The 12,171-nt window shown below is 37.9% G+C and overlaps 2 protein-coding genes across 2 annotated transcripts; one reads left to right on the forward strand and one right to left on the reverse strand.

Moving 5' to 3' along the window:
• The first annotated feature begins 1,245 nt into the window (after nt 1–1,245).
• Nucleotides 1,246–2,528, forward strand: LOC108574592 (RNA polymerase II degradation factor 1-like). The gene is made up of 2 exons (XM_017937211.1): nt 1,246–1,331; nt 1,566–2,528. Exons 1-2 carry the CDS (start codon nt 1,320–1,322, stop codon nt 2,526–2,528), a joined length of 975 nt encoding a protein of 324 aa, XP_017792700.1. The 5' UTR covers nt 1,246–1,319.
• A 7,551-nt stretch (nt 2,529–10,079) lies between these two features.
• On the reverse strand, nt 10,080–11,030 carry LOC108574571 (cuticle protein 21-like). Its single transcript, XM_017937186.1, has 2 exons — nt 11,002–11,030; nt 10,080–10,832 (listed from the first exon to the last, which is right to left on the reverse strand). Exons 1-2 carry the CDS (start codon nt 11,011–11,013, stop codon nt 10,080–10,082), a joined length of 765 nt encoding a protein of 254 aa, XP_017792675.1. The 5' UTR covers nt 11,014–11,030.
• Between the last annotated feature and the right edge of the window lie 1,141 nt (nt 11,031–12,171).

The following is a 12,171-nucleotide window of genomic DNA, read 5'->3' on the forward strand; positions in this document are numbered from 1 at the left end:
ATTATTTTTTATTGATCTATATATCATTCGAAAGCTTTTAATTTTATAATTATTTTGATAAATAAATTTCTATCTCAATTTTGATATACATATAATTTTGTTCAAAAAAATGTTAAGGTCGCGAACTTAATTACCAACCTAATGTAATAATACATAAGGTATGTTCAATTGAAGAAATCCCGATTTTTATGCAGTATCAATAAATACAGTTACTTTATGTTTTATATGTTTCCATTAGTCAATACCATGTTGCAAAAATAGAAGAAATTAAACAATTGAACTGAGAATTAATACTACATCTATTATATTCTCCTGACCATTGGATTACCATCTATCTCGTTCACTAAAAAACATTTTAAATGGCAGAAACTTAAAAAATACAAATCATTCTTAAAATTAACATTAGATCAATTTTTTTAATCTAAAATATAAGGTGTTTTTTTGAAGAGTATTGAAAATTTACCTGAAAAGTGGCAAATTTTTTGGTCCTCGTAAACAATGCTCAATATATCATTGATTAACAGTAAGTGCAAATATTATTTAAGTGCAAACTGACCTTCTAAAACGACGTTCCTTATGACATAATCTAATATAAGCCGTTCAGAAGGCAAAACGATTAACTCCTCTTTTTGATATTTTTCCAATTTTAGTATCGAAGCACATTTTTGGTGCTTAATTTTTCATTAATAAAATTTGATGGGAGTTAGTCATTTTGGCCTGTGAATATCTCGCATGATAGCGAATATTTCTATAATTGTATCTCTTAAGCAACCCTTCAGCACGCGGTCTTAATTAAGGTGCTGTAGTGCGAGGTAAATGCTAATCGATAACGATCGCGCAATATTTGTAAGGCTTACGCGACGTCAGCTTTTAAAGGCGCGCCCGTTTTTGTCGAAAGGGAGGGTTAGACTGGAGTTCACGGTGCGTTTGCTGTTTCGTCGTACGACCTCGAGTGGCCTCGTATCTTCGACATATTGGCATACAGGTCGCGTGTATACGCCGCAACGATATGAAGAAACATAAACGTGCATACTTAGCGGTCGTGGTCGTATGTACATCGCAACATTTATGAGGAGGTCATCGGATGGTAAAAGAAAGAGAGGAATAGGTATACCCAATAAAAGAAGAAAAGATTAAGTGGGGGGTGGTTGTGTGTATGTGCGTGTAATACGGGTGGCATGGCCCGAGTTTGGGTGCAAGGAATAGCTCGGTTATTGTTAGCGGATGACACGAAAACACCGACGGTCATCAGGCGTATAAAAGTACGACGTATTTTACCCCGAGGCATCAGTCTTCTGGTGATCCTCTCACAAATAAACATGGCTGGAAAGGTAAGGAGAGTTACAGTTCAAGTTACATTGACCTCTATGACAACCTTACTGTTATCTAATCTAATCACCGAGAATCATGGGTAATATCTTCCAATACGAGAACAGAGTTATTTCTCTTCATCTTTTCTACATTTTATTTGATCATATTTACAATTCCCCGATATTTCGCGATATTATAAACAAAAATATCACAATATCTGACAAATTGCAAGGTATATTTTTCCATAATTTCAGCTCATCGTACTCCTAAGCTTGGCGGTTCTCTCGAAAGGGGCGGTAGTACCCGCGGTGCCCGCTGCTCCTGTGGTGGCGCCAGCGAGACTTGAGGTATTAGACGCGGCACCCCAATACAGTTTCGCCTATGATGTTCAGGATGCAGTGACCGGAGATTCGAAGGCCCAGTATGAGACCAGGAATGGCGACGTTGTGCAGGGTAGTTATAGCCTGATCGAGGCAGACGGTACTCGACGTATCGTCGAGTACACGGCTGATCCAATAAACGGCTTTAACGCGGTGGTCAGTCGGGAACCAGCGACTGCAGTAGCTGCGATTGCAGCGCCATTGGTACCATATGCACCTGCCATCGCGCCTTCTGCAGCAGCTGCACCTATTCTACCAGCAGCAGCTGCACCAGTACCCGCCATTCCAGCCAGTGGTCCCGACTCCGATGTCGAGGTCGTCGAGGCTAGGTCCGGTCCGTTGGTCGAAGCTGCGCCGGTCACTCGCGGAGACCAACTTCGTCAGCAACAGGAGCAGCAGCTGCAACAGTTGAAGCAAATTGAGCAACAACAGCAAGTGCAGCAGCAACAACAGTTACAACAGCTGCAACAGCTACAACAGCAATCTAGGTTGCAATTGGAACAGCAGATCCAACAACGTCAACAGCAAAGGGTACAACAGGAACAGGAACCACAACGTCAGCAACCACTGCTGCGTCAACAACCACAGCAACCACTGCTGCGTCAACAATCACAGCAACTGCAACAGCAACAAGCTGTACCGGTAAAAGCATTCGCCACACCGATACAACCCGGAACGAAAGCTCAACGATTGATTAGTTTGCCAGCTGCTCAAGCTATTACCAACTACGCAACTTATCCTAATCCCTATGCTTACACAGCTGCCTACTCGTCGCCTTTAGCTTACGCGGCACCGATCAGTGGTCTCACCTACGCTCCCGCCACTGCGCTTCTCTGAAGCATATTCTTTTTTAAAGATTCTGTTATTAAATTATGCTTGCCTAATTGATGTCGTCGACGAAGTTGCAATAAACACATGTTTACAATGAATTGTACGAAATATATTTGTCTGTGAATTATTTTGACACCCGATGTCCCTAAATGTCCCTATATACAATTTTAGAGAAATTGTGAATGGAAATATCTTATTCAATTGTACAGACAGAAAAGGTCCAATTTTTTTTGGCCAAACTTTGTCGATATATTCCATGAGTATTAATAAGAAAAAAGTGCTATATAAATATAGATCGTTTGAAGTTTCATTAAAATGTAATAACAAAAATACGAAAGGAACAGTAACTACGATAGTAAAAGTTACATCCAATTGACGACCTTAGATAGTAAACATATGTTTTGTGAGCAGACTAGATGTAAATATTGCTGATCTGCTCCTAATTTGTATCATAGTTACCACGCATTCGTTACGGTTCGCTTTTTAAGAAAGCTTCGAACGACACATGTTTATATAACATTCTTTCTTATTTATACTGCAAGAATATACTGACAAAGTTTCATTTCACACAACAACCAAAAAATTGGAACACCCTGTACATCCATCTAGATCACCTATTATAAGAACAAGCTCTCTATTTTCACATTCCGCGAACATACAGTTCCAGAAACTGGAACACCCTGTACATCCAAATACTCTAAATCACCTATTCTAAGAAAAAGTTCTCCGTTTTTACATTCCGCGAGCATACGTTCAGTTCCAAGGCTCGTTTCCATTATTTTTCAAGTCACAAATTTACGCCGTGTTAAGTAATTCCCTGGCGAGAGGAAAAACCGATATTTCGACCTCTATCGTGACAAATTGTCGACTTTTCCCCTATTAACAGAGTGAATAATGTTAACGTCGGAGCTACTTTCGACAGTTTCGTTCGTAATAAGCGAACGCATTTTTATTTCTACCACCATGGATGTCTAGAGCCTCGTACCGTTGACAAATAGGGAAGATTTATTATTCCGGAGAGTCTGGTTTCATTTTGGATTACGTGGTGGAGTTCGCGATGGGGCCAGTGTCCTCGTGATCTCCGTACCCCGGCGCAATCGATTTCATGTGACCGTAAGTAAGTACGTAGGCGTAATAAAGTAAAAGCGCCACGAATAACGTCGATCAATGTCAGACATGCACGGACCGATCACTTGTCACGTTTATCTACGCCGCGCCGGCGCATCGATTCATCGTGTTCGTTTACCGTTACACAATTCGACGTTGTGATGCCACCGAGGTCCTTCCAGCTTTTACGCAAGAAAAATTCTACGTACGTATACACATACGTTACATACACACGTCTTACGCTCGTGCCTTGTAATGTGATTCGACCTTCTATTACGTGTCACATAACGGGCTACATACGTAGACGAGTTGCACATGCGCTTCGTTCTGTAGCATTCTTATAGAGTGTACCACGCCTACATAGACGACTTATTTGTGCAGGACGCTTTTCAAGATATTTTTGTCTGGAAAACATTTTTTTTTTTGGTTGATAATTAAGGTTACGAAAGGATCGATACTGCTGGTTGAAGAGATTTCATTTTCAGCTTTCAAGAAGTATCGACATTCTGATGTAATGATAGTTTAAGGTTATATAACGGTAGTCATATTTGGTTATCGTTCCCGTTTCATTTATTTTCACCTTAAATGTGCAATATCAAGGAGTTGTTCGAGGAATAAGTAAATATTAAATAATATAAAGTAATTCGAAGATTTGTGAAAAATTCGAAACTATATAAATACGATATAAAGTTAGTATTGTTCTTGAAGGTGTAATTTCGAAATTTTGTTATTTGTGTATTTTGCATTGTAGCATGCGTGAGTGTTAATCACATATGTACAATAAATTGATCATTAAGTGATAGTGACCAATATTTACGTATTCTTATTAAATATGTGTATACGTAAAGCACGGAATAGCGCAGTACCTTTGTAAGTAGTACTGTCATACGTGTATCAGACGTATAGAGCATGTAACATTCTTATACCGAATGTTATACTGTATATTTCGCATCAATGTAATATACATATTGCAGATAATATATTTTATATGATATCTGTGATATTGAAAATTATGTGTTAAAAAAAATTGCAAAAGAGCGTAAAACAAACATTATATTGGGCAATCAAAAATTTGAAAAATTCTTTATAATGTGTATCCAATTAATTTATAAGCTCGGAATACAATAATAGTGAAATATAATTTTTAACACCGATTTTGCTTCTTTTGCTAGGTAAAAAATTATTTGTACTCAAGTATACTTTTCCTATAAATAATTTATGTTCAACAGAATAAATATTTCATTTCTAAAGAGATGTTCCTTTTTGAAGCTAAATAATCTTTTTACAATTTGTATGTTGTAACGAATATTATTTAATAGATTTTAACGAAGGGAAAAACTAAACATTCGGTAGTCTGCAACATGAGTGACTATTACTACTAGACCTGTTGATTGATAATAGCATACTTACTGTACTTACGCGACGTATAATGGTGATTCCTAAAAAATATATACAGGGCGGGGCAAAAACTTTGTCCACCTGGAATGTTTCTGTTATTTGTAATAATATGGAAAAATGTTATATACAATACTTGCAGAAGACGTAGCGAGTGGGAGACGGGACAGAAAGATTGTAGAGTGGCTCGAGAAGCTGAAAAGGAAAAGAAAAGAAAAAAGAATATTATAGAATAAGGGAGGGGCAACAGTTAATAAGTAATAAGTAGGGTAATAAGTTAGTAGAGTACGAGGGAATGTGAATGGAAGAGAGAGAGAGAGAGAACGAATCGAGTGAGTGAATAAGATAGTTTTATAAAACGTAGGTTATTGTAAACCAAGTCCAATTCATGGCTGTGAGGCTGAATAAATAAACATACTACTACAAAACTGCCATGATATATTGTGACGTAAATACTTTTTACTTAGATGAAGGTGTAGAGGAAATTTCAAGGTCATCTCTATTTTTTTAAATAGACACTTTAACTAAATCACAAAATTCGATATACAGGGTATTCCATAATTGGTGGCACAACTGTGAATGGGCCGATTCTCGTGAAAGAATAAACTGGAAATATTTGAACATCTCGTAATTTTTTTAAGAATTTCGTATTCTTACAGAACAATTATAATTACAAAATATATCGTTTACAATATACATATATAAGAATACGAAATTCTTAAAAAATCACGAGATGTTCAAATAAGTGAAATTAAAAAGACACGTTTTCATGTGTATTTCTTTTCGCGAAAATTTTACAATTTAAAGATAAGATTCATAATCCTCTCTGTAGAAAAAAGAATATTGTGCTGGTTTTAACGATATATCAAGTTGGTATGTGCAATTAATGTGTACGTACATAGGCTCCAAATTGTACTATAACCGTTACATCATTTTATGCAATATCTGCATAACATGTTTTCACTTGAAAATTATATCACATTTCTGGAACAGTCACGATTACATTCTTTCGACTGTCTCGTTTTTAATAAAAGTGTAACACGTCGGAGACACGAAACGGAAGATAAGTAGGGACGTTCTAAATTTGAGAAAGGAAGAGTATCCTTTATTCCCAGGTACGTAATATTCGCTGGAGGGACATGTACCATTAAATCAATTTATCAACAAGCACGCATATTTTCAATAATTTATATTACAGTCGGAAACTCGTTTTTCTTCCGGTATGATTTCAAAAATCATACGTTTATAATATTTACGAATGTGCCATGAAAGATAATATAAAAATATAATTTTAACATTAATAAGTTAGATTTTTGTAGACTCGCTGCAAAAAAAAAGTTGCTCGTCACAGGTTCAGAAGTTTGAAAAGGATCTATATAATTGTGCTTTTCTTTATTTACATGTTATTCGTGTATTTCCAACCCGAACGAATAGCTGCTGAAACTGAAAGCTGTAATACTTCGTTCATTTTCTCAAACGTGTTTCAGAATACAAAATAAATTAAATAACAGCGTAAAAGTTAATTAAATCACATGTTAGAAATTTCTACAAATAACAATTTTACAAATTCGAGAATAGTACTTTAAATTAAACAACTTTTCAACGCGTACACGATTGAATCGGATAAAGTGTACCCGAACGTTATAATCAGCTGACGACGAATAATAATCCGATAAAACTCGTTCGTTTAAATGAAAAATGAAAGAATATTTGTCTACCGAAATAACGAAATGAAATCATAAAGACGGACGAAACAACGAATGAAATTGTAAAACGTTGAAAAAGGATAAAAATGTAAAATGTTCGTAAGAAAGTAAAAGCAAGACATATTGATGATGATTAATGTTACAAAATGGTGGCCCGAGGAAAAAAAGTGTCAAATAACGAAACGTCGACGAAGAGTAAAATGATAAAAATGTATAAAAAAATTTATAAGAACAGAGAATAAAGGACCCAACTAGGTTGAAATCACACGTAAAAAGGGTCCAGATGGTCTTAATTCCGTCGAATCGGTTACATACCTGTTCGTACCGTCCAACTTTCACCGGATAAGTCAGGGCTGCAGCCGCGGCCGTCAAAGTACCGCGCCCAATGTCACGACATGGACCCTCGTAATCACGCCCTGGATTACGTGGCTCCTCAAACAAGAAACCGGTTCACTTTTGCCGAACCGGTTACGGAGCGAATTCGACCAAATGGACAATGGATCACCTTAGGGCAAAAGCTGACTTCGTGCTTTTTCATTAATTTCGATGAAGCTGCGAAACCGTTTCGTCCCGATACACCTCCCCCGTATGTTCGTCATCTGATGATAATTCGTCTGACATAGGAGATATACACTTCCACGTCGAAGATTTCAATTACAACTGGAGTATCTTCGTGACCGATGAAACGAGTAAACAGCTGGAAGGAAGAGAATTTTAAAGCTGCTGCGCAATGAAAGATGTGCTATCTCGTTTAAATGAAATTATATACTTGTTTCAGGCAAGTTCAAGGATAACGCTAAGGTTTCGGGAATTTGTTTCGTTCCTTGATTAATGTTGACATTGTTCAACAGGTGTCGCGGGAAGTTCAGGAGGAAATTATAATAATTAGTTGTTCGTCTATGTTTGTCACTGATAGATGATAATAGACACTATTAACCCCTTAACCTATGATTTCTTTTCTAACTATGCGTATAAGCGTCAGCCATTTAATGTTTTAGTACTGTATCAGGTAATAAAAGTTAATCTGTTACAGATTAATTATATTTAGGAATCCTTGATCTTGTAAATTAAAACGAAAGTTAGGATTGCAATTAATTTTTTTTAGTAATATAACTATTTTTGTCACATCTTGACCGAAATCGCGGCCGACACGTTGTTGGAGGTTAAAGGGTTAACGAAAGCTATTAAAGAAATAAAAAATTGTTTCCGTTATCGATGTAGTATTCGTCAGAAGAATCCAACCAAAAAAGAAAAAAAATGATTTTAGTGTAATTTTTGACAAATTTGTGCGTAGCTAAATTTGTATTGTAAAGCGAATGTGAAAGCATGCGGTCCCGATACCTCATTGCGAGCAGTCAATCGCCGATTAATAATCAAGTCACGTAAACAGTAGAGACAACTGCAGGTACTATCGTGACTGGAGTATGCCTTTCTTCTATGGTTTAAAAGGTTATAAGGCGTTTGTGCGTAGACAATTCACGATAGACGCGTCTATTACAAAAACTCTCCTTTCCTTCCACGAACACTTTTCCCTCTAGAAACTGTAATTTGATCATCGCGGACAATTAAACAGCGCAACCGGTATCTCATTTTCTTAACCGTCCGTATAAATCATCATAACTGCGTAATACAATTAATTGTGAAATTCGAGAGATACGGTACGCAACAATACACGCACGCAACTGGCGTGTCACGTACGTAACAGTACGTGAAATAAAACGTATCAATTCCTTTCTTTAATACAAGTACGAAGAAATAACGTTCAAGTGTATCCTGTTTTAAGCGTATCCTGTAATCCCTCATGTTTTGCGATAATTTTCTCTTTGTGTGCTGGTCAGCATGTCTGGAACGTTCTAAGAAAAAAATTCCAGAACAGGTTTGTTGCGCGTCCATTGCCGAAAAAACAATTCTTCTGGTTCACTTTTATTGTGCAATAATTTAAATCGAGGCAATTAAAATACCTTTCTCCGCCGGCGATGAATTTGGCTCACGCGGCTTAAGATGAATTTTTCTGTGTACGAGAATTTTCCGTGGTATTACGCTTGCGTCTTTTACATGCTTACGAAATCGAGCATACTTTCACGCATGTGTATCTTTCTTCACAACGGTTACGTTTATTCCAATTAATTTTGCGACTATTCTGTTTAAAAAACAAAAAACATATTGAAATTATAAACTGGAAATTATCGTGCTAATATTCGTGGCTATTTTCTAGACAATTATTAAACGAGTTCAATATGATACATTCTCGTGTGAGTAAAAAGTTAGGGACAAGTGTAAGGATAAATGTAAGCAGTTCCCAAAATAAAACACGTCGCATTACTTTTATTAGTTTTCTCCGAACCAGTTTTCGCCGTGATGGGCGTGATTCCCCAATAATTTGCACAACAAAAGTAGACGGCGTAGAAATTTGATGGTATTACGCGGGTTGCGTGGCGCTCGAAAAAGAGCACGAAAGTAGAGAAAGTGGGTCAGTTCTGGCGACCATAAAAAATAACTCGATGATCGAGCAACGCAAAATTGAAACGCTACCCTGCTCCCAAGGTTATGCGAATCTCATTACACTTCATTCCATCGAGCACACTTCAGCCGAGCGCTATCTCGTACACAACAACTTAACCTAACCTAGAAGCATTACTACGACATATTTCAAGTTGTTTTTCCCACTTTCCTAGCTAATTCCTCTAAACAACATCTGTGAATATTATATCATTAACAAAGGGAACACACGAACTGTAACTCCCGAATTTCGATGAAATCTTGCAGATAGCTAGGGAATCGAAAGCTGTACAGCTAGGTTCAATGTAAGTGTCGGTGCTCATTAACCTAAGACATATTAATTAACCACTTAACGCACTTGCCCGTGTCTTACACGTACACAATTAATCGTCCAATGTGTACAATTTTGTTCAACTATTCTTTCTTTCATTTTCCATATTGCGTTATCCTTTCTGTTATGGCAAAAACGCGAGTTACATCATTACAAATAGTGGCAAACATATTTCTCTATACGCCTAGGATATAATTAAAAAGAAGTAAAATTAATCATTTTTGTCACATCAGATTGAGAATAATGTGAAGAAGTTAATAAAGCTTAATGATAATAAGTAAAATTAGAATTAAAAATAATAATTAAAAATTTTTAAAAACAAAGTGTTAATAAAGGTTATAAAAGACGTATTTAACAAGGAGATTGACGAGAAAGGAATAGAAGATGAATGAAAAAAATGTAGAACACATTCGGGTACATTTGTAACGAGTTTAATTGGTCACAAACAAATCTGCTAAAAAAATAAATAAAAAAATTCAGCCTGAGTCGTCAGTATCAATGGCGTGACGCGGTGACGGCTTAGAGGTAATGCGCGGGTGCTGTGTAAGCGAGAGCTGGTCCGGCGGCGTACTTGGTAATGGCAGCGGGATGGGCTGAATAAGCCAATGGAAGAGTAGGGGCTGCGTGCGCAACGGCAACAGGGGCGCTGTGTGCGACGGCAACAGGGGCGCTGTGTGCAACGGCAACAGGGGCGGCGTGTGCGACGGTGAACGGAGTAGCGATCTTAGCGACTGGAGCGGCGTATGTGAGAGTTTGAGCGTGAGCAATGGGGGTGGCGATCTTGGCAATTGGGGCGGCGTAAGCCAGAGGAGCATGAGCGACGGTTTTCACGGCAACTGGAGCGGCAGCGACGGTTTTCACGGCAAGAGAGAGTGGTTCTTTGCGAACTACTGCGTTGAATCCGTTGACTGAGTCAGCGGTGTAGTCGACGGTGCGCTTAGTTCCGTCAGCTTCGATGAGGGAGTAGCTGCCTTGGACTAAATCTCCGTCACGGGTTTCTTGTTGGCTCTTAGCATCGCCGGTAATGCTGTCGTGCACATCGTAAGCGTAGCTGTATTGAGGATGGGGGTCGTATTCGTCGTCCACTGTCTTAGCTACCACCGTTTTAGTCACCGGAGCGACCACAGTCTTAGTCAGGGGAGCAGAGTAAGCCACTGGGGCAGAATAAGCCAAATGCGCGGCTGGTGCGTAGGATAGATGCGCCGCTGGAGCGTAAGACAGGGGTGCGATTCCGGCGTTAGCGGCAGCCACGAGGGCGGCGAATGCGATGAACTGGAAAAATAAATACGATTATTAGATATCATCAAATTATTTACTTAATTAGTACTCGGTACTCTCTGGTAGTACTGAGATAAAAACGATTGTTCGTTCGTTCTCGCTGACACTACCAAGAGCTACTGTTTAAGTCGCGTTCATCAGGTTAAACTGATCCTTTACCCACCTTGAATGCCATTGTTGAGGAAATTTGGTTGGTTTGGATCGGCTGAGCAACTGATGATGTTAAACGTTTATTCAGACTGCTTTATATACCAACGATCGGCCCGGTACTACTATGCTCCCCACCAAATTGCCCAAGTTTTGTCGGACTTTCAAAGTTTAGTAGCAGATCACATCGGCGTCACCGTACTTGAACTTGGCCCGTACACGGGTGTAGTATTCGTGTGGCACCATATGTTCATCCTGGATCGTGTTTTTTTTATCTCACGGTAGATAAGTTTGTCATGAACAACCATCGGTACATTGGTTACCAACAACTGATTACCATCTGTAACGAAAGTAACTTTTTCAATGTCGGAAATGTATTCTGTAACAATTTGTACTTGTATTCGTTTTTTTAATTCATTTCTACCATTGAAATAATAATTATCGAAGGAATATTTGAAGGAAAACTTGTTTCATAAAATTATTGAATGAATGATATTAATATTTCCAGTGGTTTCTTCCTGTTTTGACGTCTCTGCAGTAAGGAAAATATCTTTCTGTGTTATGTAACAACATTGTACGTAGCTTTTGCTGTGAACAATCGAGGTCAATTTTTCCTGATATCCTTGCAATAAATGAATTTTTACTGAATGTGATTTGTATTCTGTTCTTTTTTTTTTTTTAATTAACTTTGATTGAGACGTATTTCGATTGCGGTAGCTTTTATTAGCTTGATTTTTAATTTTTTCGATGCATCCGTCATCTTTCTGACATGTCCCTGAAATTTCTTCCTTTTCTTCAGCCACTTTCGGCGGTAGATATTACTGACCACGCGAAATTACGGATCTATAAGACCTTCACTGGTTCAACGATCTCCTGTAGAATGTTTCAACAATGACACGAGTAACAAATAAAGTTCAATCGTTTAAACGTTATTTCGACTAATTTGCAATTTAAACGTTATCCAATGGAGAAACATATATCTTTCGACTTTTACCGACAATTCGTCGAGAATCGTCTGTTTCATTTTGAAAAAATTCAGTTTCCAACTTTTTCTTTCACACAGAACTGAATTAAACGGTATCGACGCTTTTAAGCTGAATTCCATTTTCTTCTTTCGTACCGTCTACGAATTCAGCTCGCGTAAAAGCTTGTACCAGGTACCCTTTCATTTTGAAAACCCCGGCAT

The sequence above is a fragment of the Habropoda laboriosa genome, unplaced genomic scaffold, assembly GCF_001263275.1.
Source record: "Habropoda laboriosa isolate 0110345459 unplaced genomic scaffold, ASM126327v1 scaffold175, whole genome shotgun sequence".
NCBI lineage: Eukaryota > Metazoa > Arthropoda > Insecta > Hymenoptera > Apidae > Habropoda > Habropoda laboriosa.